Below are 25,577 nucleotides of genomic sequence, written 5' to 3'. Positions count from 1 at the left end.
CTACTGGTCTCTCTGGTCTTACCTGACGGTTCGATTTGCTCTGGGAGGTCCCGTGGATGCTCAGGGAGTGGCTCCTCGAGACAGTAGCTTCTATGGACGCCCTCCTCTGCTGGGAGCGCGCCGACAGTGATGCTTTCCCCTCCGGCGTGGGGCTGCCGCCGCCGCTGTTCACTTCCGTCTCCAGCACGGCGTCCCAGGGATCCCCGGCCGGGACCCCGGGGGCCGCTTCTCCCGAAGCCCCCGGCGCGGCCGACGCGTCCTCGTTCTCGGCCTTGCGCTTCGTCAGGGGGTCTAAATCCAGCCAGTCGAAGCGGCTGATGCTCGTCGATTCCGCCGGCGCCGGCTGCTGGGGCGGAGGGTTCGGCGCCAGGGAGGCCGTGCACGCCTGGGAGGAATCTAGGTCAGTGCCGGCCGATTTGCCGTTCTTCAAGTATTCCGACGTGCTGGCGATCTTGTCGAAGAGCTTGGCCATCTCCGGGTCCACGGCCGGCTGGGAGAAGACCATGGCCGCCGCCGGCTGGATGGGAGTGAAGGCCATGAATGGCGGCGGCTGAGCCGGCAGAGCCATGAAGGGCGACAGGGCTTGGGTGAAGCCGTTCTGAAATGTGCCCGGTTTGGGGAAGGGGGCCGAGGGGAACAGCGGCGTAGGCTGGTGGGTGGGAGTGGACACGTTGGAGCTGGATGGGGTGGAGAGAGCCGGCGTCCACTGACCGCTGTGGAACGGCGAGGAGCTACAGGGATGGCCGCCGGGGTAGGAGGCGCTGAGGTTGAACCCCAGCAAGGACGACGGGCGGGACACTTTGCTATTCGCCCCGAAGTTCTCGTCCAGGAGGAGCTTTTCAAGTTCCTCGTTTGTCAGCTTGTCCACGTCGATATCCTTGAACTCATCGCGCTCCGCCTGTTTCTTGGTCTCGGGGAAGACAATGAGGTCTTTCTCCAGCCTGCTAGCAGCGGGTGCAGGCTGGGGAGCAGTAGTGGTAGACTTGGACAATTGGGTTTTCAGAGAGGACGAGGCTCCTCCGGAAGACGACAGGGATTTCGTCGCCGAAAACGCGTGCCTCTTCTCCCTCTGCAATTTGGCTAAAGCCTCTTCCTCCATGCGCAGGGCCTCCTCTTTCCCCACGACCCCCTTTGGCTGGGGGACATCCAGCTTAAACCCATTCCCGCTCGATATCTGGGCCATTCTGTCAACTCGGAGGTGCCGTGACCATGTCAGCTTTTTGCGTCCGTGTGGTCCTGCCGACTTGTGGAGCGGAGCGTTATGCGCCTGCAGAGAGGGGACAACGGAGGATTTTTAATTTGCATTTAAAATCATATCAACTTCTTCGCACCGATGTGTCATTTGGACTCGGGAAGAATAAGAATCGGGAGAAAAGCCAGGAGGGTAATTTGACGCGGGCAACACCTCGACCGCGGGTCCCGATAAGTGCTTTGGGAAATGATGTCACAGGGGGAAGCGTCCGTCCACCTTCCCAATGCACACATTGTGAAATAAAAGCTGTGATGTTTCATAGAGGAAGCAGACACTCTGTGATGCGACCGACAACAGCGATAGCACTGGAAATAACGACAAACGGTATACGGACGGGATTCAACCAAATTCAACCGGTGCGACTCAAAATCGAAAATGTCACGTTTGACTTTTCTTTTTACAGCCGACCGGTGGAGGCAGAAGGCCGCCCACAGTGAGCGATGTTGGGTTTATGGATCATCTGAAGGAGTGGCGGTCCAGAGCTGCTCCACATTGAAAGTGTCATCAGACAGCTATGTTGTGATTTGGTGCCGTACAAATAAAACCTGACTTGATACTCCGGGGAATCACGACAATGACAAAAAGGCCGGGACTCTGCTGGAATCGTATCCACGGGAAGAACGTCTGAAGCCGAGTTGGTCCACTCCACGTCCTCCAGATTCCTCTGTGCTTTACAAGAAGTAATGTAAGTAACATGACGCCATTGCTTCCACGCCAGGGGGGGGTTTTGGTTGGCAATGGGTTGCGGCCGAAGGTCACGCCAAAGGAACGGCAGAAAAACAAACGTCAGGTTTATTCAGTAATGGGCCGATGTGTCAATTTCAATCTTGAAGCTGTTATAATCTGTTCAAATGAAATATTATTTATAATGCCAAAGATCCGAGCACTATAGAGCGGGTCTGATCCTCATTAGCCGCAGACGTTACAAAAAAAATACGTCTTCTGACAATACTTGTCTGCTCAGCAAAATGATGAGGAGCAAATCGCCTTTGCTGTATAATTAATTAGCTTCTTCAACTATAATAATTTCTGGCAAAGAGTTAGATGGAAAACTGCGGACGTTGGCCAGGTGAACACGGTGCGTCGCTACGGCGATGGCCAACAGGAAGTGAGGAGAAAAACAAAAAAAGGATAAACGATTGGCGCTTCCTCCTGAACGTCGGTGACATATTTGTCGTACTCGCGTCACGTTGCTGCCCCAACCGCGGTTCGATTGCTTATTGATCAGCCGCCGCACGCGCACAACTGGCACGTATGAGGTCACAGACGTCCGCAACACTTCGACTGACGCTCTCTACTTTATTTGTGCGAGACCAACGCATCGGCGCAGTTGTTTGAACGAGCTACCAGGCCGACCGCATACCGAAAATACCAAGTCAAACAATCGCCGGAGGCGTCGCCCGTTCACGCCGATGACTCACCGCACGTCCTGGCTCACGTTGGAGGCTTCTGGACTAATCTGTTACAATCGCGAGTCTGACGAGTCGACCAGTATAACAATTATTTTGGTAATTATGTAGGATGGCGATAATCCAGGTCAAATTCAGATCATTGGTTGCTGATGCGAGGGAATTTCTTCCGTCTTAGAAACGTGCTATCATGCTTCTATTATTTTGCTGATTGTGAGATAATTCTTGAAAAAAAGTAAAAAAAAAAAAAAACAATAAAATGTAATACTTTTCCTATGATTGTGAAATTATTATTAAACTGTTTTAGAAGTTGACAGAAATAAAAAGCATCATAATGCGCCATATTAAAAGAAATCAAGACTGGAGAATTTATCATAGGCCGGCTCTATTATCGGCTATTCTGTCATTCATTTCTTTGAAAAAGATAAGATTTAAAGTCTAGTCCAAATTATGAGAACATAATTCAAGGAGTCAGTGATAAAATGTAATCCATCTGGTGAGAGCCGGGGGAGTTTGACCATTTTTTCCGTCCAAAATAAACACCTATTTTTCTGTTATCAAACCACCCAAATTTGTGATTCTGCAGAACGAGCGTACAAGACGGGCGGCTCGTCCGAAAGGACCTGCGTCGAGCACTTTGCGGTCCTAAAAAATGACACGGGCCTCTTCTCAAAGCAAGCATTGATCAAAGCATCCCGGCCTCGGGGGTTGAGCGAGTTCCTTCTCTCCCCAGGCGACACCGGCCACTCCTGAGCTTCCCCTCCCCATTGTGGTGGAGAAGGCTGGCCGCGCTGGGGCTCGGGTTAGCCTAGCACTATTGTGCAGCTGAGGAATTTGGCATACTAAGCAACCTGACGGGTCTCTCTCTTTCTCTCACTCTGTAAGCTTGGTGCTCACAGCCGCGACCCAAGATTGTCTTATCAGCTGTGCTAACAAGGCCGGGCGGCGACAACAAGGCTGTGACTGGAAAACAGCTGGGAGAAAGTCCAAAAAAGGCTTCGGAGGAGAGTCTCACGAATGCCTCTGAAGAAAAAAAAACAAAACAAAAACATCAGGTAGTGCTCTGACAGAAGTATGTTTATCTGAAAAACCTCGACCGCAGTTTAGAGACGGTGGAAATGACTCGATAAAATCAACGCGCCAATCGAACAGCCAAATGGCGAAAATTCGTTTCAGATTTCACGCCAAAAGTCTTACGGGACGCGGCCCGGCATCTCAACGCAAGCCCTCCGAGGTGAACGACACCTGACTCAACCGAGAAGACGTTCAGCCGATCAGAACGAGGGGTCGCTCCACGACGTCGACGATCGGAGACTCGACAAAAGTCAGGAATAAAACGAGCTGCGATCGAAGAAGATGGCTGGGATGGCTGGTTTTTGACTGGCTTGGATTCTTATGCCGGTACAAGATTTCTTTCCCTGATAGCTTACTTTCCCTTTTCCTAAATGCTAATCACGTTTCGCCTGATCAAATCCATTGCATTATTGGGAGGCAAAATAATGTTGTCAGTTTACTTTGCAATCGAATCAACATTAAACGGTCAAAATATCCAACAAAGACTTGGAAATATACCAATCCTTACTCAGTCTCTTGGGAAAAACAAAACCGTCTGTTCAATTTAGTATAAAGCACGAGAATTTCCAAAACTTAAGCTAATATTTCAATACAAACTCAGATTACAAGGAAAAAACAAACGAATATAATGCTTTTTTTTTTTCTTTTTTTTTTTTTTCCCCTCTTCCCCAATGGCCCACACCCAGGGTGATGTAATCTTTGCTGTTCCTCCCGCTCTTGACATGTTTCATTCTCAGCGCCTGGAGTCAAAAATATGAAAAGGGAATGCAGGTTGATTTCGTCATGTGGCGATTTATAATTGATTCGGGCGCCGGTTCTTGAGGGAAGAGAAACAAAAACAACTGGGTCATCCCGTCGGCTGACACCGCTCTATTCATCTGGGATTATGCTATCTCCGCTCTTATCCTGTGCAAATGTACCCGGCTGCGATGACAAATTAACTTCCCTGTCGGATCAGTAGAGTCCATCTATCTATCCTACGCTAATTTCACAAATGACATTCATCAGGATCGAGGCAACATGACAGTGACAAAAGCCTTGACTGTGCTCTGACCCATCCTGAATAAAGCTGTTCGCTTCAAGTGACTTCATCCATATAAGGCTTTGGGACGTATATGAGGCAGGAAAACACCACTTATTCAGAGAGGCCAACTGTAGCCAAGAAAAATACTTCCCCCCCCCCCCCCCCCCCCCCCAAAAAAAAGAAAATCAGTCAGCGGATGGATGGCATATCCCAGGTCCTTCAAGACCTAAAAACAACAATATTCTGCAGCTATTAGGCATGCGTGCAGGATCAAACTGCCACCCGAGCCGCGGGCCCGCGGTGAAAACGAGAAGTCTGAAGAATGCTGAGGTCACGATAACAAACGGGACTCTGGGAGTTTGGCAGATTTCCCACATGATTCGTCTGGGGAGTGGGCAAAACTACACTTCTGCATTATTTTGTTAATGCTGAGTTATTGTTGTTGTTGTTGAAAAAGCTGCACACATTTGATCAAAGTGCAGAGAGACACCATTTAAAATGGAAAATAAGTAACCAGATCATGTGCATTTTGTCGCAAGTTGAGTTGGGAGACTCTGGGAGGATTTTAAAATACTTTCTACTCTATAAACAAACAGTAACGGCTTCTTAGGAGCCATGAGACACAATCTTTGGCGATAATCTGGCAACAAGTCATGCATCTGGAGAAATAAACAGATGTGAAATAGGCAAAATGATCCGATCAATAATCTCCTCCAATCTGCGCAATAGATTATGCACTGGATTGCAGTTGAAAGATCTTAACATCATATTAACAACCTGGCAATCTTTTTTTTAATGACATTCAATGTAAATAATTTGATTTTTTGCTTTTAAATGACTTTTTATCATTTTATGTCAATGGCAAACTCCTGGATTCAACCCAACAGATGTCCCAATCATGGCAATTCATCCAAATATTCAATAGATTATTGGATTACGATCAAAACTATCCGTTTATGCCATTTTTAATGCGTTATAATTTGATTTATTGTTGTTTTTGTTTTGACTGCTGGACCTCCACGCTTCCTGCCCGGTGATGGTGGAAGTGGGGGGGGGGAGCCTGCACGGTGATGAACCTTTACAAACACTGAGATTGAAACTAAAACGGTGAAATTTAATTGCGGAAAAGTTTTTTTCAATAAATATTAAGTTAAAGCGGACGTGTTCCGGTGTGCTATCGGGGTTTTTAAGCTAACCTGCGGGATGTGGCTCACCTGACCCCCGGATGATGCCGATGAACCCCCCTGTACTTTTCGTCTTCTCTCCCTTCAAAACAGTAGCTAGCAGTTTGCTAACGTTAGCTATCTTAAGTTCTCTCGCCGTTTTCACCGCCGACAACTCTTCGCTGTCCGTTCTTTACACTTCTTTTTTATTTCCGAGAGCCCGGCGGTGAGAAGTTTAAACTTTTTTTTATGTTTGTTTTCCTTTTCGGATGCTAAGTTAGCCCACCAAGTGTCGCAAAAACGTCACGCAAACCGACGGCCACGTCTGAGTTGTAACTTCGCCGAGATGTACGACCGGCGTCTATTTAGCCAAAAAGCGTCAACTTAAAACGACCGTTAACCTCTATTTGGGGACTTTTATTTCTTATTTTTCAAGCTCTTAAGTCAACTGCTCCGCTTCTGCCAAAGTGCCCCAAAACAAGGACGAAATGCGGCTTTTCCCAGCCGGGGAAACGGCGAGCGACGCGGACCCGCAACCGTCGGTTGACACCGGAAACAGCTACAACTTTTTACACGCAGACGTTTATCGTAAAAGTGTTTACTTCTCACCTTTCAGCGGTCCGGTGTTTGGAGCCATTTTTCCCTGCAGCTGCATTTCTTTTTTTTCCATCCACTTTCACAGAAAGGGACGTCAGTTCCTGTTGCGGTGGTTGGATGTGGGGCTCGCCTGGACGCGGTTCGGGAGAGCGGCGTCTGCGATTGAACGGGGAAGCGGCGCCATCTTGTGGACAAACGGAATTCACGGATGGACGAGTTTAAGAATGAAAACCGCAATGATAAGCAATGGGGATGAAAAAGGGGGGGTTTGAGGAGAAAAACCCTGGGGATTCATGAGAATCCCCCTAATAATCAATAATACTGACGACACTGAAAATTATATCAATGATGATAAATAGATTTTATTTAAAATGTGCTTGCAAAACTGTCTCCATTTGTTTTAGAACTGTTTCTCAACCGGACTCCCCCTCCTCTTTACATAAAATGGTTCAGTCCCCCTGGCTCAGCGACCTCCTCCTGGCAGGCTGTTAATAATAAGCCTAAATATTATGCAACTTAAATCTGTGGAGGTTCCCACTCATCCAGGACTTGGTGATTTCTTGTCGAAATCTTGTTGTCTTGGTAACTGGGCTTGAGTTTCATCCCAGAGGCTCTCTTCAGTTCTGACCGATGGGGAGTTTCCCAATGTAACCGCCAGGGTTTTGGGCGGTCTTGGTGATGGTGGATTGTTGAGTAAATGGAAGAGTTGATGTGCAGAAATGAGGTGTAAGGGGGTTGTTATGCTAACAGGAGTGTCTTTCGTTGGAATAAAAGAGCAACTTTTTGGAATTACCTGAATTGGAATGTGACTAGGTGAAGCTAAACAACCTGTCGGATCACATGTGGATGTTATCGGGGTCTGGTTCTTGTGGTGGGTCTTTCCTGGTTGTTTGGAGGGTGGAGAAGATCCTGGTCCATCCCATCTTGCTTCCTTCCCATCAACTGCCGAAGGAAGGAAGGCCGAGGTGCACCACATTAGGAAAGCCTTGAGATATTGTGGCTAGCCTATAATTGGGCCTTCACCAAATCAGAAACCACCAGACGCGGGGGCGTAGAACACGAGGAAGATAACAAGAAACGAAAGAACATCATCATGATGACGTCTACATTAGAAATCAAACAACCTCTGCACAAATGGATGGGCCAACACAAGAGAGCCACCACTTCAGGACAGGACGCAAGAATAACATTCAATCATCCCATTGCGTATTGCTCTATTTCTTTTTTGTTTATATTTGTCAGCCAAAATTCCTCGATGGACAAATTTCATTGCAAGACATACCTGGCCTGTTATCTGGCGGTTGCAGTACAGTACAAATACAGAATATACACAGTATACATATTAACTGTCATTTTCATGGGGTTTAAATCAGTCGGACTTGTGCACCCAACACTTTATCAAAATCAAAATTTCCTGTGCATCGTGTATTTGCAGTCCCTATGTCCTCTATTGTAAGTCGCTTTGGATAAAAAGCGTCTGCCAAATGCAATGTAATGCAATGTAATATAATGTAATGTAATGTAATCACAAAGACAGGAATAAAAACAATAAACTAAACAACAACAACACAAAAAAACAAACATAAACAGGAGATAAAGAGCTGGACACTATAATCAAAAACATTTTTATTTGTTTTAAAGGTCCACCATACTTGTATTTTCTATGCCCTGTTGGTTCCTCCTTTGGTTTTGGACCCGCTAGCAATGCGAGAATGAGGTAAACTATTTCGCATGTATGAATAATTAACCATCCCACATAATAACACTGTGATAATAATACATGAATGTCTGTATGAACATGCTAATTTTGTAATTTTGCCCATAACACAGGGTGCTTAAGTAAAATACCCAAATATTAAACATTTATGGCCGTTTTATTCTTTGATACAACTGACAAATACTCTATGATACGCTGACGCTTTCTCTTCCACTTCACATATTTTACAGCTATTTTCAGATCATAATCAAACTTTGATCACCCTTATTGATTTTTTTTTTTTTTTAATTTTCTTTCTGATTATTTTGTTATGTCCATGTGGTGTACGGTGCTGTAATTGTGCAATATGATACCTTTTAAGCAAATACATGCCACTCTAGACAAAAGGAAAATACTCAATCACATAATATATAAGGTGTTATGTGATCGAATATTGACCCTAGATTAACGGAAAATATTCAATCACACATGTTCTATCAATCTAGGGTCTCATATGTTTGTTTAATACTTACATCTCATGGTTATAACCAATTTCAAAGATAAAAAAATTAAAAATGACAGACTGATGTATTTTGTTAGAGTATTTTTCATGAATCTACCCCAAGTTTCTAACAATGGCTCCTCATCCAGTGGTATGATAATATAAGAATCTGCATCATGACTTTTTGTGATTCATCACTCTACTTTTGAAACTTAAGATATATTTTGCACAATTACTATTGTGTAAAAAAATACTAAAAAAATACTATGTTGTTTCTTTTTACCGTTGTAATCCTATCTATTCTGTTTTTTTTCATCAGTGCAATTTTATCACTGAAAAATACAAACAGGTGCATCTTTTAATAGCGTTCCATACTAAATGAATCACGCCATTCCGCAAATACCTCATTTTTTTAAATACGATCCGGTTAACTTATATTTAATTCAATTTTATTTGCATGATTGCATATTTTTAAAGTATTATATTTGAAGTACATTAAACGTTTTCTCGCGTCATCTCCGCCCTCCGAGGCGTTCGACTGAGCGCCACGTACAGTTAGCCTGCAAAGCGCCTTAAGCCTCGGGCTGCTAGCTTGACTGACAGGTCAAACGTCCAATCAGATCTCAACGCGACTGCTCTACGGCGAATGTGCGCTTTCTCGGCCCAATCGCGTTGCTTGAGGGCGGGGCGTCGCCATGGTGATTACACTCTTGCACTTGCAGCCCGGAGGCTGGAGGCTGAGTTGCGTTATCGGCGGCGGGCGGCGGCTGTAAACAAGCCGCGGGGAGCCGCAGCCAGACGGCTACAAGACAGCTAACATACTGGAGGAGGAGACTGAAAATTTAAAAAAAAAAGTAAGTATAATTAATTTGTATTTTTTTAACTACAGGCGCGGTTTATTATCGCATTTCAACTATCGAATTATCTGGTTCACGACAGCTGTTGAGGCTAAAATGAATTAGCTTGTCAAAATACTAAACAAGCTAAGTTAATACAACACGCTTAGCTTGTGCGCACATGGCTTGTTTTGTATTTGTATTAATTCATGTAAATAGATTATTTTTTCTTTTTTCCCGACCCTTTTCTGTTCAATGAACAGCGGTGACCTTGTCAGAGTGCATTAATTTGTGTTATATTGTCCAATTTTGTCTCCAGGCTATTTGGAATTTGGATTTACTTATGTTAATAACTTAAACTGAAACAAATGGTTGTATCATCAAAGAAAACCTTGATAATAATTAGTTCTAGAAATAAAATGTTTAACAAGTTGCATTGTGTGAAACTGAAAAAACAATCTTCATTTCGCAAAACGAACCAAAAAGCAAGTTAATTTTGTTTCTGAATTTACTTAAGTTATTGTGCATTTCTCAAAAATTAATCAAGATTGAAATTACTGTAAGTATATGACAGAAATATTCCGTTCCCCATTTCTTTAGTTTTAAAATGATTGTTGCAGAAATATGAAAAGGCTTGTGTTCACATGATTCAGTAACAACACAGAGATATTACTCTAGCTAAGATTAAAAAGGTTTGACTTTGGTTCTTTTGAGTCATAAAGTGGAAAATAATAATTTCCTGAGGCTCTGCTCTTACAGAACCGCTCTTCGATATTAGCAACGATGGCGGGAGGTAGAACGTCGGTCCATCTGTCTCTGCTTCTGCTGAGTTTATGGCTCTGCATCCAGTCGGTACCTATCAACGTGGACACGACCAAAGAAAAGCCGTCAGAGGAAGAACTAAACGCACCAGAAAGTGCTGTGAGTCGCATCAACAAATCTATGTAATAAAACCGTGTTGTACTTCAGTGTAATAGCACAGTGTACTCGGATGTTATTGTGCTTTGTAGCTGATTGCAACAAATGTCATGTTTACATTTGGTACAAGGCAGTCTCTTGGCAAATGTTGAATATTATCTCAGCGTGAGTTGTTATAAGAAGTTTTGTCTTAGCCTTAACCCATTGAACTCATGGAGTAGTATTTGTTAATTAAGTCACTTTTCTGTAAATGAATGGGTTTGTTGTCAAAGTCCTCCTTTGCACATGTAACCTCGAAAAAATACAAAAAATGACCTGAAAAAACAGGAGGAAACAAGTTGAAAGTCACAAAGAAATACAGTATGCTGAAAATTACGTTCAGTCAGCAGGAAATGAATGATAAATGACCTAAATTCAGTGAGAAATAATCTGAAAAAATTCAAAAACTGACTCGAAAATAAGAAAAAAAAAGTCCTATTAATCAAATATTAAAGTAATAAGACATTACCTGAAAGTGAGAAATAGTGATTATGTAACTAATATTACTAGGGTAAACTATATTCCGCTTGATCCCTCAGGAGACTGGGCTGCACTACGACCGCTACCTCAGGGAAGTGGTAGATTATCTGGAGAAAGACCCTCATTTTAAGGAGAAGTTAAAGAAAGCAAACATTGAGGATATCAAGGTACATCCGCATTCTGACTAAGTTTCCTATTTCGTAAAGAAACCGTTGAAAAATCACTTATTTTTTCTCCGAATCCAGCAAGGCAAGCTCTCCAAAGAACTGGATTTTGTCCACAACAATTTGAGAACCAAGCTGGACGAGCTGAAAAGGAAGGAGATGAACCGTCTACGGACGCTCATCAAGGCCAAACACGACATCCAGGAAGGCAACGGTAAATGGCTCGGCGGACAAAGTTGTTCAAATAATTGTGTAACTCTCACGGCTACGGTTGAGACATGATCAAATAAAGGACGGGCCAGGAGTCGTAACGCGGGACGACGAAACAACAAAATACTACTTCCCGTGGAATTCAATTCACAAATAGATCGAGATTTAGGCTCGAAATAAAACAGACAAAGAGGCCGCGCTTGATTCTGACGACGACGGGAAGACATGGCTGTACTCGATGCCGGTAAATATATCAGGACCCAACGTGCGAAAGGCCACCCTGTGCCCGGAGGTGTTTACCACCAAAGTCCACTATGACTCATTTGGACGCAGTGTCCCGAGTATTCATAGATATTTTGGAGAAATGTCTTGATTACCTCTGTTTGTGGATCCCAGAGAACGGCTGCATATCAGGACAAGGTTACAAAAAGAAGAGAGATTTGATATCAGAGGTTAAGCGATGGCCCAAATTCCGATGTTGCGATGCCGTTAAATAATGCACCCCTATTTTCTGTCTCGGCAGGCTGGACGGTGGACCACCAGGCCCTGCTCCGACAGTTCGAGCACCTGAACCACGGGAACCCCCACACCTTCGAGGTGGAGGACTTGGACCGCCTCATCAAATCGGTATGCAAAAAAAAAAAAAAACCCACTCGGTTTTACGTCTACAGTAAACAACTGGCAAGAAATCAACTGAAATCTATTGATAAATCTTTAGAGCCTGTTGGAAACTACCCAAAATAATTCCATTAAAAGTGGAGAACAGAATCGAAAGCTCAGCGAAATGATCAAGTCAGCAGAAAACTAGCAGAACAGCACAGGGTCACGGCCTCGGAAGCGTTTTGAGAACTACAAATGTCCAGGAAGAGAAAAGTTGATGCAGTTGGAAGGCTGTTTCAAGAAAAATGGGAAGGCCAATACATGTTTGTGCTTCAAGGAGAAAAAACAGGGTATATTTTTGTGTTATGAGGGAGCGTCGGTTGTCAAAGAGGACAATCGACGCCGGCATTTTGACACCAAACACGGAGCTAAGCGTGCCAAAGTTAGCCTTCCAGAAAAAACAACAAATTGTCCAAGAATTAAAAGCCAAACTACGATGGCAGCAGAATATGTTCACGAAAGCCACATCCAAAAACACTGCAGTAGTGAAAGCTAACTTTGTAGCAGTACAACCAGTAAACATTTTTTTTTTTTTTTTTTTACATCCATGCAAATGCATATGAAACATTTTGGATTTGAATGCGTAATAAATGATTTAACATTAAGGAGTAGTTAAATTTAATTAACATTACATTTGGTTACATGTAGTTACATTTCTATTGTTACTGTTACATGTGGCCCTTTGAGGGCAACCATTATGCTGGCCTTCGGTGAAAATGAGTTTGACACCCGTGGCCTAGACAGCGAAGGACCTGGAGAACTACGACAAGGAACGCCACGACGAGTTCAAGAGGTACGAGATGATGAAGGAGCACGATAGGCGTGAGCGCATGAAGACCCTGAGCGAGGAGGAGCGGCAGAAAGAGGAGCGGCGGTACGAAGAGATGAGGAAGAAGCAGGCGGACCACGCCAAAGTTAACCATCCGGTAGGTGAAATCACCGTTTCACTTTAAAAATAATCGAAACTTTCCACGCGGAGCACGTCTGCATCACCAGTCTTTAAGATAACTAACGGAAACCTGAGTGGGGTGGCCTTCTGCCTAAACCGGATGAGGTAAAGAGAAAAGGTGTGATAGAGCAGAAGCAGGAATGAGGGTCAGGAAGGAAACAGGTACGAAAGATCTCATTCTAATAATAACAGTAGCGCTAACTGCTTCTAATTGCTAACATGACGCATTAATAGCTTTGAGATTCGTAGATTTGTAGATCAAGCGGCGCCCCCGGGAAACCTGCGACATTAGAAAGCCCGAGGACTCGGGAGATGATAGGAAGTTCCTACTATGCAGTGATGAAGGGATAGGAATAGTGAGCGTACGGTAGCATAACTAGAGGCTAGCTTAGCACTAACGATGAGCTATACCAGAAAGGAAGGCTGTTCTTAGACAAAGAGGAGCAAGATTCTTTAGACAGCAGTGACTAATGATAACGTAGGAATGGTTTGTGTGTGTAGGGCAGTAAAGACCAGCTGAAGGAGGTCTGGCAGGAGAACGACGGCTTGGACCCGGACACCTTTGACCCCAAGACTTTCTTCAAAATACACGGTAAAGCGCGTCGACCGCAGCGACTCGTTTCGAACCTCGTCGCCCGAGAGCGTCGGTCATCCCTGCGTCTCTGTGTCTCAGACAGCAACGGGGACGGTTTCTTCGACGAGAGCGAGCTGGAGGCCCTTTTCACCAAAGAGGTATCAGTGAGCGAGACCCGAACCCGAACTCCTCCTCCTCCATCGGAAGCCTGCAGGTCCTGTTTCTCTTGTGTGTGTCTTCAAGCTGGAGAAGGTCTACAAACCCCAGAGTGAAAATTACGACGTGGTGGCCATGGAGGAGGAGAGGATGCGCATGAGAGAGCACGTGATGAACGAGGTGTGACAACGACAGAAACGCCGCCGCTGTCATTAACTGCTAATTTAGCAGGGAAGCCTTGCAAACAGCACTCTGAGGGGAACCCGTCCAAAAATGACCTCACAATTAGCATTAGCATGCAAATGCTTGAAAACAAGCAATTAGTATGTTTTTAATAGGATCGAATACACTATTGGCGTCCAGGTCGACACCGACAAAGACAGACTGGTGTCTCTGGCTGAGTTCCTGACGGCCACGCAGAGAGAGGACTTCCAGGAGAAAGAGGAGTGGGAGGTGAGTGACCGGCATTTCCGGTCGCGTTAGCGGCGCCGAACTTTTCGTACAATCGTTGACCGTGCCGCATCCCCACACCCAGACCTTAGACCAGAACCCCCTGTTCACCGAGGAGGAGCTGAAAGAGTACGAGCAGCAGCTCAGCCAGGAGCGCAGCGCCATCAGCCAGAAGGCGGCGGAGCTGCAGAGGCAGAGGGAGGAGCTGGAGAGGAAGCAGGCGGAGCTGAACGCTCAGAGGGCCGGGCTTCAGCAGGTCAGGAGGATCCTCCCCGTGTTCGGGGGGGGGGACGGTTGTGGTTCCTTCAACACTCACAGATCCCACAGTTTAAATACATGCGGGCGGTTAATCGGAGACCCAAAAGCAGGGGTGTCAAACTCCCTTTTTTCGGGGGCCTAATTTGATGTCAAGGGGGCCGGACCAGTAAAATCATAGCGTAATTACCAACACTGAGTCCAAATTTTTCCTTTGTTTTGAAGGAGACAAGGTAAATAATACAATTCCTTTACAAAATACATGACAAACGACTTGAGATTCATTCAGAAAATTAAGTGCTATGTTAACAACATTATGCCTCATTTATGTCTTCTCAGTTCTTCCTGCATTTTGTTGTATTTTCCGCCATGGCAAGTCTCATAGTGGCACTGAAACTTGTTGCACCCACACCAAGCGTACGGCTTGCTTAATAACCTCGACCAACAAATAAGAAGTGATCAATTTTTCTTGGAAAACCCGTCACTCCATGTCAACTTTTCTCTTTTTTATGAGATTGTCAGGTCCAACGGAAAAGGAGGGAAATTTCTAACAAGTAGTAAAAATGCTATTTACAGACCCAGAAGCCGTATTGCTGCCATCTGCTGTAAGTGTCTGAGACACATAGTGCCATGTTGCTAACACTGACTAAAACAGTGCAGCACTGGCAGACAATATAGGAACTGCATTTTTATTTAAAAAAAAAAAAAAAAATTAATGATATTTCTGTATTTTTTTAAAATTGTAGATTTATTCCATGGGAAGGATTGGATCTCTGGCGGGCGGGTACCGGCCCGCGGGCCATACGTTTGACACCCCTGCCTGAAAGTGTCCAAACTTGTGAATGGTTGTATGTCTCTGTATGTGTGGGTGAGAATGAATGGTTGTTTGAACCGTATTTTGCGGACCATAAGGCGCACCGCATTATAAAACACAATATCAATGAACAGGTCTATTTTCATACATAAGGTGCATCGCGTTATAAGGCGCATGATAAAACATACGGTTTATAAAGCAAAACAAAACAGTCACTTCAGTCAAAGTTCAGATTTTTTTTTAAATCAAATTTCGGTCAAGCCTTTTTCTGTGTCTGACATCACTGATTTAACCTCTGAATAATCATTCTGAATCAAACAATATATATTACAACGTATTCATTTTTCTGCCTGCTCTTGACATCCTCCGTCCTGCGTTTTTTGTTTTTTTTTTCTCTCCAGGCGGTCGAAGAAATGGAAAAGTTAAAAGGCCAAACTGCCAAAGCCGACATCAGACGTGAGTATCAAAACCAGAGGGGTCCACTCGCTTAAACATGCAACCATATGGACGGCCACTAGGGGGCGACAGAAACAACTACCTGAGTAGAAGTGGATCTGAAAACAAATTACCTTATTTATGACTCATTAAAGTTGCTGTTTGCGATTGTTATTTGAACCTCCAGGCCACGGCAGAAAGAGATTAACCTTATTAAGAGTTTAATTTTGAACATGATTGAAAGTGAAGCTAGCATGCGTTAGCCGCATTCTCCGTTCGCCTGACTCCCACTTGCCTCCGGCTTGCAGAGGCCAGAGCCGCTGGAGCCGAAAGCGAGCCGGCGCCCATCATCCCCGTCCACAGTCAGCCACTGCCAACTGGCCACCATCAGCAGGACGTTCCGGTGGCCACGCATTCCTAGCAGTGTGTGTATGTGTGTGTGTGTGTGCCTGCGTGTGTGTGTGTGTGCATGTATTGTGTATGCTCGCAAGGGAGTGTGTACGTTTATACCTGGATTCAAATTTGTCTCGAAACACCACTTTACAAATTAGCGCCCTTAATAACTAGAGTATAAAAAGGGCCACTGCCCTCACCTTCCAGCTCGACCAATCAGCTGGGCCGACCAGAACCAGAGCCGATTCAGTTATTAGAGACGGATGGAAGCACAATGAGGGCAACATTTGTTTATCTGTCTCAGGTAAAGCACTTCTAAACGTTATTTAAATATTACTTCATTTCGGTGAGAGCAAAGAATCGTCATTTTGATCAGATGTTTAAAGAAACCTGTGGTCTTCTAAGGAACTTTTAGCCTTGTTTAGATTATTAAGACAAGAGAATGCAGCTCAAACCCATCCCAGCTAGTTAGCTTAGCACAACGAATGGTGCCTGATGGTCCTCCTGTTGTATTCCTCAAAAAGACGCACCTTCAGTATCCAGGTATCCATTCGAAAAAGAAGCATTTTTTTCGCATGATCCGACAAATCTGTGTTTTCTTGAGTACTACAATCATTATGTTGCAATTCAATCGATTAATGCAATATTCTTTTTTTTTTTCAAGTTAAACTTTCACAGACTGAGGCTATGGAGCTCTCTTACCACGTCTCGTTCTTAAGCGCTGACCCGACCGGGCAAATTTATGCAACTCGTACCTCAAAACAGAGACACGGGCGTCACCGTGCACAAACGCTCATTGCACAAAGCTAACCTGGGAGGGTCTTTCACAGTTTATCCCAAAATTGAGAAAGAAAAAGAACACTGCTGACTGTAATATTTTATCTGTGTTGATGTTGTGTAAATTCCCCGAAGTAAGCTAGTATGCTCTCAAGCTGTTGGTGCCAATTATTTAAGATAGACCACAGAGTAAGTTACATATTTCAAATTTTAATTTCAATATGACTGATGGTTGTAAAGTCATAACCGCTATTTTTGTAGTTTTGTCTGAATCAAGTATGAAAGCGTGGCTGGCTAAGTCAGTCAGGAGGATCACAAGGGGTTGAATGTAAAAATTATAATTAAGTTATACAAGTAGAACTGACTACTGTAAATTTGGCATATTTATGATTTATATATTTTGCTGCTCTTTAATTTATTTTTTAACAGTTAAAATATTTTTTTGTCTTGAAGGAAATTACTGGAGGGTTGTAAGGAAAAGAAAAAAAAAATCAAATGATTGGTAATATATTACCAGAAAATCAGGGCAAAAAAAAATTGAATTAAATGGAAATTGCCCAGGTTTAAAAAACAAAAAAAACGATTAAAAAAACAAAACACGTTTGAAAGTTAGACGCACTCTTCATCCCTGAATTATTAAAATATTTGGCATATTTATGATTTACATATTTTGCAACGGTTTAATCTGTATTTTACTGTTAAATCAATTTTCTTTCTTTTAAAAGAAATGACTGGAGAGTTGTAAGGAAAAGAAAAAAAATCAAACTATTGCCAATATATATATATATATATATATATCACTGGAAAATTAGGACCAAAAAAAAGAATTAAAATTAAATAAATGGTGAAATAGCCATGTTAAAAAAACACAACACGTTTAAAAGTTAGATGCGATTTTCATCACACAACAAACAGACCGGCCCTGTCATCCAACCACTGCGCTCCCTCGTATGTGTGTGTGTGTTTGTGTGTGTCTGTTGTTGTACTGGGTTTCGAATGTGGACAATAAAAGTGAACGAAACTGCACTTTTGAAGCGTTTTTCGCCTTCTTAAATCCTAAAACACACTTACGGGCATGCGAGTGGCCTCAGCTTCGTCCATAGGAGTCTTGGAAGCGCTGACTCAGGTAGGCGCCCGCCGTGACGGGCGGGTATTTGCCGGAGTCGTCGCAGCAGGCGATCAGGGCCTCGTCGTCGGGTTGGACGAAGAAGGCCAGCGACTGGCGTGTGCTGGAGTTGCCGGCAGCAGGAAGCAGCACGCGGTGATGCTGAGAGGAGGAGGAAGCAAAAGAGTCACAAGACTTAAACTGTCTGTCTAATCCTGACTGTTAAGTCAAGGATGACTGAATACACACAACAAATGAAATGATGTGCATTAATCGTTCTATCATTCTCTTAAATGCTGGTGCTCTCAGCCTATCTTAGCTGTCACCGGCCAAGAGGTGGGGTTCATCCCAGGTTGGTCACCCGTCCATCACATATTCACGTAATCATATAGAGATCCAAGTCAAGTCATTCATTCACATATCTGGACAATTTTGGGTGTCCTTAATGGTTTTGGACTGTGGGAAGAAACCAGAGAACCCAGAGGAAATCAAAATGGACAAGGACAACATGGAGACTCCACACAGAAAGGCCACCAGTTGATTCTTCATTTGTCCGTGTTTGAGAGGCTGCATGTTGATGTAATACCCATTTTGGCCACAAGGGGGCGCTCAAGATCCAATGCAACGTTCTTCTTCCGAGAGGAGTTTTGAAAACTCCCTGCACAAAAAAGGTGTTTCAAAGTCCGCTCATTTTCTACGAGCATCAGATATAAGTTTCGAAAATAATTAATTAAGCTGCAAAATCAGGCATTCTCACAATGATAAAGAAACTTTCGTCCTGAATCATGAGAGAATTGTTAAAAGTTCGTGGAGTGAAAAAGCACCAACAAAAAGTAAGAAAGCACAATTACCTGAGCACAGTGCACTACTTCTTACTTGTGCTAAAGAAAAATTTATCTCTTCAAGGAATTACCGCAAATATATAGTGTTTTTTCAACTTTTATTGTAATTTCTCAGAAATGCAATGATAACACTTCCAGCTTCGGGGTTCCAAGGATCTGAAGTCAAGCGAGGAGACGACAAGCAGGTTTTGAAAACCCCATTTTCACATTTTACAGAAGAATTAAGATAAGCGGCTAATGTGCAGCATTTCCTCTCACCACAGAAAGCAGCTGGTCGCTGGTCCAGCGCTGCATCAGGTCGGCGATATTGACCAGAATGGCTCCGGGAACGCAGGGGACGCAGACGAACTCGCCTGACCGCGATCGCACCTGGGGGGGAAGCAGGCGACAGGCGGGACCATCATCAGCAGCTAGCAAAAGAAAGTATCTGAACTTTCAAAAAAATACATCAATAAAGGCGTGAAGTACCTTTATAAGGTAAATAATGTAAATAATGTGTCTTGGTACGTCTATTTATGTGGGCAGCATGCAGTGAAAGGCAGAACAATGAAATGTTCTTTCACTAGATGCTAACAGGTGGTGAATCAACCTGGGTAAACAGCAGAGGAATTTGTAAAAGCAATACGTGATGGATAAATATTTGAAAAGAAAAAGTACAACATTGTGACCCAGATGAAGGCCCAAGTATGAGAAGAGGCAGTGACGTGCAGTCAGGGGAGGCAGAAGAGGCCGTGCCTCACTTGGCCATCTTGGAAAGAAAAAATGTCAAATGAAAAAAAAGAATTAAATGGTTATATTTATCAGTGATTTGCACTATAAAGGTTTTTTCGTTGAACTTCACTAGGTTTTTTATTCAAAATAGCTGGATTTTCATATTTACAGTTCAAATAATGAGAGGAGATATGTGATGAGGCCACGGACTGTTGAGCCTCAAGGTAGATTGCGCAATGATGCTGGCATGCTCTGCACTTAGACCATATTGCTGTCTCTCTGTATGTCACTACATTTTTAAACACTTTTGCCATATGGACTACATTTTTTGTCAACAACTGTATGTGTGGTCCTAGTCTCTTATGCTAAGCAATCATAAAATGACTGCGAAGAGCCACTAAGTGAGGCACACAGTTCTCCTGCCTCATGGTAGTCAGTGCCTCACCAGTCCTTAACCTCACCACACGTCACTGACTAGTGGCCAAAAAAAGGTGAGCTCAATACAATGAAAGTTAAGTTGTGTTTCCTCAGTTCCAGCAAGAATATCAGCTTTGTGTTCAACCAAACAGAGACAGATTTCACACTGAGTAAGGAAAATGAGACCGCAGTTTCATTCTTTTTCATTAAAAACGTTTTTGACACTTTTTTTTGGCGCTGTGCCGTGTGATTTTTTGAATGTAAAATATGTCCCGTGATTCAAAAAAGGTTGGGAAACGTTGATATAGACAAACCACCATTCACCCTCTCATTCATATGTATATATAGACACACAAAGATTCACCCTCATTCATACATCATACATAGACAAACAAGCATTCACAGATCTGGATCATTTGGAGTCTCTAAAGAACCTCAAGCATTTTTTAGACTGAGGAAGGAACCCAGGGAACCCCAAGGGAGGTTTATATGGCCCGCGAGAACGTCTTAAAAGGTCTAATTGTCTTAAAATAAATAAGTCAAACACATCTATTGACCATGAACTACATTTCCCACAATTTGTGCCGCTCATATTACCCGCAAAGTGACGCCTTTCCCGCCATTAGATCGCAGTGTATCCACATCAATGGGAAAAAACAGGGTCTGTTTTTTGTGTTATGAGGCAGCGTCGGTTGTCAAAGAGCACAATCTACGTCTGCATTTTGACACCAAACATGGAGCTAAGTATGCCAAAGTTAGCCTTCTGGCAAATTGTCAAAGAATCAAAAGCCAAACTACTATGGCAGCAGAATGTGTTCACATCGATGCAAATGTATATGTAACATTTTGGATTTCCATGAGTAAAAAATACAACAGTTATTCAATATTAAGGAGTAATTACATTTATTTTACACTACATTTAGTTATATTTATACTGTTACCTTTACATGTTGCCCTTTGAGGGCAACCATTGCAGATGCCCTGATCTACACGGAGAACCACACTAGAGAGAATGCTAACTCGCTAGCAGTGCCCTAACACTTATGTTAGGAGCTTCAGCTTGGCCTTCAACACTGTCTCGCTCCTCTCAGTCGCTGACAAACATCTCCAGAGCCACAATAGAAAGCCTCCACTGACTGAGCAGTGACAGTGCGGTATCCTTCCTCCAAATCTGCACTCAATTTAAGGTGCTTGGTTGCAAAGGAAGGCCAGACACATCAGACTTTTTAATTCCTCTTCCTTCAGCCGAAGAGAATATTCAAATGTTTGTACTTGTTAAGACCTTAAAACACTTGATAGCCTTAACCTTAACACTTTACATTTTATTGTATTTCTTATTCTCCCTCCTTCCTACTATTATCTATTATTTTTATGTTTTTGCTTGAAACTCTGGCACAACAATTTTCTTCGGGATAAATAAAGTTGTTCTTATCTTATCTTATTGCCAAGGACCCTATGGATTTAAAATTTCTGTGCCCCTTTTTATGCACACCTTTTGCACCTGAGTCTCCACAAAATTCCGTTATGATACAAACTCCTGAAGTTACCTGCAGACCCTCAGAGCTCTGGAACAGCAGGGTGATGCTGCCGTAGTCCGAGTGCTCGCCGCACCTCAGCTGGCCCTCCTTGGCCTCCTCGCTGTTCACCGGCGGGTAGTAAAGGGAGCGCAGCGTTGTGCCGTTTTCATCGGCTGCACACACACACACACACACACACACACACACACACACACACACACACACACACAGGCTTATCATCACTATCATTACCGCTGTTATGGAATTTGATTCAAACAATCTTATATTTACAGAATTTCTAAAGAAAGTGCAAATTTTTTACTCATTGTTAGATAAGTCATCATCAAAAAATATAATTCTAAATTTAATTTCAAACCATTGTAAACCACTATTATCTCAATATTTATCTTGATTTTTTTTTATTATTATTAAATCAAGGTGATTTGTGTCGTTCCACTCCAAAACCTAAATATACATAAATTATACAAGATTTAACTTTAAGTCTTACAAGCATCCACCATTCTTTTTAGGAAAATTTAAGTGATTATTGTATCTTATCAGCTATTAGCATGCAGCTGTTAGCGCTACTGTTATTTTGCTATATGAAGCGAAAAAAAACAAACAAGCTCCGCCCCCTCCACCAGGGTGAAGGTTGGACTTACTTCCGATGAGGCTGTGGGCCCCCAGGAACACCTCGGGGTCCAGACCCAGGCCGAGGGCCGTCACCCTGAGCACCCGCAGGCTCAGCTCCTGGCAGCGGCGGAAAAAGGAAGACTGGACCTCCTGGAAACCCGCAACGGCGTCAGACGACGGCCATTTCTACAAAAGGAGACGTCTGCGCGTCAGTGTTGCCATGACGACATGAGAGCAGCACGGCATTGAACTTACGCCCCGAAGTGGATAAAGGTAGAAAAACGTGGTACTATGTCGGGAGAGAAGGAAGAAAGATTGAACGCCTCCTTTAGATCTCCGGGGCGACTGGGATTCAACCTGAAAAAAAAAAAAAAATCAATAATGATCATTTGGCAAAATATAAACCACTAGTTATAATCAAATAATAAAAACATTAAATAGCATGCATTTATTTTGTTCAATTGTTCTAGTATTTTTTTATGATGATAATTAAACTGTGATTTTCAACTTCACTGCTTGGTTTTAAAACTTTTGTTTTAAACACACACACACACACACACACACACACACACACACACACACACACACACACACACACACACACACACCTCTCTGTCTCCATGGACACCCAGCCGTGGTTGGGGCTGTTCTCAAAGGTTCCCCTGCTGAAAGGTCTCTTCAGCTCATCCGGCTGCAAGAAGAACTTCCGAGAAACTTCCATAACTTCCTGTACCTGCGCACACACACACACACACACACACACACACACACACACACACACACACACACACACACACACACACACACACAATCCCATTTGGTTTACTTTTAAGCAACAAAAGAGATTATCTCTGTGTCAATGTTATTTTACGCTTGGCCACGCTCTTCATACACCAAAACAGAATGCAAAAGTGTTCCCCCAATTTTACGTTCTGTATAAACAATTTTTAATTATATAAAAAAATCCTTAAAACTTTTGGAAAAAAAATCCAAAAACCAAAAATTGCAGTTTGATGTCTGAGATTCCTTGCGAACCACCAAGTTAAATACATACTAAATCCCTTTGCAATTCATTTATATATTTTTTTATATATTTATTTATTCATTTATTTATTTTCTTTTGTTTTTCTTCTAGCGTTTAACATTTATCAAAAATCCTTTAATACTGTCAACTTGTACAGTTAAGGAATTCCATACAGAACGAATGTCCTTATTTTCCTTTCCTTCCTCATCCCCGGTTGATAGATTGACATTCGATTCTACCTTACCATGTTTGGTTGTACATATGTATATCTGTTTATACTATTTAAAAAAGTTTTTAAAAAAATAAAACACACACACACACACACACAGTCCCACCCCACCCTCCAATCCCACGGCTCGTCCTCACCTCGGCCCGCTCGATGCCGGAATTGCTCAGAAACGCGAAGCCTACGTCAACAAACGCCTCTCGCAGCTCTCCGCTCAAATCTCGCAACTTCTCGTCGCAGACATCGCGATTGCAGAGGTTGCACGCGGTGAAATCCACCACCGGGATACTCATGTCAGCTCCCCTTGTATTTATTTAATGCTAAAACTGATTTGTAAAGTCGCTTCTCAGATAAGAGAAATCACTCTGCAAGCTCGCCCAGAAGGCTGACGTCAGTCATGTGACTCGGCATCAGCCAATAGCAAACGAGGTTGTTTCTGCCAGCTTCTTGCATAACCTGACCTCCTCACCTTGGCCTGCCACCTCCCAGCACATCTGCAAGGAGGTCAACAACAACACGCCGACGCCACAGCCTCCCCAAACCTCATGTTGGACCAGCAGAAGGAGTGGAGCGTCTCCTTTGCCGGCTGCCGCTTCATAGGGTTCTGTGAGGTCTGATCGTATGAAAATTAATAAGTCAAACGCGTGCATTGACCATCAACGGCATTTCCCACAATTCATGACGATCATGTTACGCACAAAGTGACGGCGTCCCGCCATTAGACCGCAGTGTATCCACATCAATTTGATTTTCAACAAGTGGAATTAAGAAATAAAGATCCCTAAATGTCCAGGAAGAGAAAAGATGATGTTTTGAGCAACACATCATCTGCAAACATTCCAGGTGTTTCTAGTCCAGCATCATCTGCCTGCCTGTCCATCACCACAGCGAACAAGAACAAGCTCAGAGCTGATCCATGATGTACTCCCACCACTACCTTACACTCTTCTGTCACAACTCACCACTGTCTCACAGCTAGCATACATGTCTTGCACCCCTCCAATGTACTTCCTCAGACAGCACCACAGTCATCGTCAAAAAGTTTAGCGTGGTAAAACTGCTGTCTTGGGCTTATTGTGCCATCTCCTGGCCAAAATTGGGATTACTCTGCGCAAGAATACACATACAGACCCCCTTATTGCGGCGGTTATGGGAACTGGGGTTGAAATCTCACCTTTTGGATTTCCCAGGAAACGGACGAAATCTGCCAGAACGGCTAAATGGATGCACTCCGTTTCCTGCAGGGGAACAGTAGGGAAATTTTGGTCAAACGAAAATAGCAACGATCTGTTTGACCAATTGTGTGTGTGTGTGTGTGTGAGTTCACACACAGATCTAATCAGCAGTGACTGCTGCCTGAGACGTCTGGAGCTGAATGAAACTAAAGCAACTGGGCCCGATGGGTCTGCAGAGCGAGAGGAACCGGAGATGCCTCAGGTCTAAACAAGGCGATCGGGTGGATCCAGAATGTGGCATCAGAGAAAAGTTCAAACATTGGGAGAGCCAAAGACTCGATGTCCCTGTTGTTTAAATAAATTTGAGAAGAAGAAGGTGTTAATGTTTAATAAATGTTTGTTCAAGTTAGTGGGTTCAGGGTGTCAACATTCAGGGAAACACCAATGGGATCCGAGCATACATTTGTGCTAGAAAGCAGTAAGATAAGACAAGATAATACTTTATTGAGGGGAGGGAGTGTCAAACTCATTTTAACCCAGGGGCAACACGGAGGAAAATCTATTCTCAAGTGCATCGGATGAGTAAAATCACAGCATATTAACTACTGTTAATGTACATATTGCTCAATTCACCCCTGAAACTTGGTATCTTTTAGCTTTGCGAGCCGCATTAAACCTTTTTCATGGGCCTGATCCTGACAAACTGATTCGTTTGTCACAGCAGCGCAACAATAAATATGAATAGAAATAGGAGGGCCAATTAAAAACACAAAGACAACAAGGGTAAAAATAGATAACAGAATGACAACAACTAGGATACAAATAGATAACAGAATGAGGGCATGGCGTGTAAATGAGTTAGGTAGTGAGGTCATGGTAGCACAGATGCTACCATGATGTTTTGAGCTATCCTGACTGCTGTTGTGCAGCAAGTTTTACCACTGAAAGAGCCATTTGAACCCGTTTACCCCAAAGTAAAGAAAACACCACGAGTCACACAACCCTTTTGAAATTTAAAATGATTTAACACAGCATATTACGTTTTTTTTTTTTTGCCCTTATGCTATGTGTAAACAAAGTGTTGCAATTTTTTTGAATCA

The 25,577-nt window shown here is 43.4% G+C and overlaps 3 protein-coding genes across 5 annotated transcripts in view; 1 reads left to right on the top strand and 2 right to left on the bottom strand.

Moving 5' to 3' along the window:
• pik3c2a (phosphatidylinositol-4-phosphate 3-kinase, catalytic subunit type 2 alpha) overlaps positions 1-6,590 on the bottom strand; it is a 49,851-nt gene extending 43,261 nt beyond the window's left edge. For both annotated transcript variants that reach the window (XM_086149146.1, XM_086149147.1), the window contains exons 1-2: positions 6,532-6,590; positions 23-1,267 (exon numbers count right to left, since the gene is read on the bottom strand). In XM_086149146.1, the coding sequence (XP_086005272.1) occupies positions 23-1,183 (1,161 nt within the window). In that variant the 5' untranslated portion in view covers positions 1,184-1,267; positions 6,532-6,590. The remainder of the gene's footprint in view (positions 1-22; positions 1,268-6,531) is intronic.
• Positions 6,591-9,441: 2,851 nt separating this feature from the next.
• On the top strand, positions 9,442-17,853 carry LOC147232369 (nucleobindin-2-like). The gene is made up of 13 exons (XM_086149148.1): positions 9,442-9,571; positions 10,313-10,474; positions 11,050-11,157; positions 11,236-11,368; positions 11,888-11,991; positions 12,765-12,950; positions 13,475-13,565; positions 13,647-13,705; positions 13,791-13,883; positions 14,067-14,156; positions 14,239-14,409; positions 15,624-15,678; positions 15,966-17,853. The coding sequence occupies exons 2-13, from the start codon at positions 10,337-10,339 to the stop codon at positions 16,076-16,078; spliced, it is 1,341 nt and encodes a 446-aa protein (XP_086005274.1). The 5' UTR covers positions 9,442-9,571; positions 10,313-10,336; the 3' UTR covers positions 16,079-17,853.
• Positions 10,260-24,542, bottom strand: LOC147232368 (uncharacterized). 2 transcript variants are annotated; one of them, XM_086149150.1, is made up of 8 exons: positions 24,477-24,542; positions 22,661-22,785; positions 22,343-22,409; positions 22,082-22,238; positions 21,450-21,592; positions 19,033-19,143; positions 17,899-18,094; positions 10,260-10,409 (listed from the first exon to the last, which is right to left on the bottom strand). In XM_086149150.1, exons 2-7 carry the CDS (start codon positions 22,771-22,773, stop codon positions 17,915-17,917), a joined length of 771 nt encoding a protein of 256 aa, XP_086005276.1. In that variant the 5' UTR covers positions 22,774-22,785; positions 24,477-24,542; the 3' UTR covers positions 10,260-10,409; positions 17,899-17,914. The 2 variants fall into 2 exon arrangements, with proteins under 2 accessions (XP_086005276.1, XP_086005275.1); XM_086149149.1 differs by lacking the exon at positions 24,477-24,542 and adding an exon at positions 23,443-23,676.
• Positions 24,543-25,577: the final 1,035 nt, after the last annotated feature.

This window comes from Fistularia commersonii, chromosome 7 (assembly GCF_037954325.1).
Source record: "Fistularia commersonii isolate RoL2024-O1a breed Wild chromosome 7, RoL_Fcom_v1.0, whole genome shotgun sequence".
NCBI lineage: Eukaryota > Metazoa > Chordata > Actinopteri > Syngnathiformes > Fistulariidae > Fistularia > Fistularia commersonii.
The sequence above is the reverse complement of the archived record's forward strand: the minus strand, read 5'-3'. Positions and strand labels throughout refer to the sequence as shown.

Bases quoted from the DNA above. Each gene is read 5' to 3' on its own strand.
- LOC147232369 (XM_086149148.1), top strand. From the start codon at position 10,337: ATGGCGGGAGGTAGAACGTCGGTCCATCTGTCTCTGCTTCTGCTGAGT. The intron at 13,566-13,646 runs GTAAAGCGCGTC...TCTGTGTCTCAG, and splicing joins GACTTTCTTCAAAATACACG to ACAGCAACGGGGACGGTTTC. The intron at 15,679-15,965 runs GTGAGTATCAAA...TCCGGCTTGCAG, and splicing joins TGCCAAAGCCGACATCAGAC to AGGCCAGAGCCGCTGGAGCC.
- LOC147232368 (XM_086149149.1), bottom strand. From the start codon at position 23,595: ATGAGTATCCCGGTGGTGGATTTCACCGCGTGCAACCTCTGCAATCGC. The intron at 22,786-23,442 runs GTGAGGACGAGC...GTGTGTGCGCAG, and splicing joins CCGGCATCGAGCGGGCCGAG to GTACAGGAAGTTATGGAAGT. The intron at 19,144-21,449 runs GTAACTTCAGGA...CTTCCCCCCCAG, and splicing joins AGAGCTCTGAGGGTCTGCAG to GTGCGATCGCGGTCAGGCGA.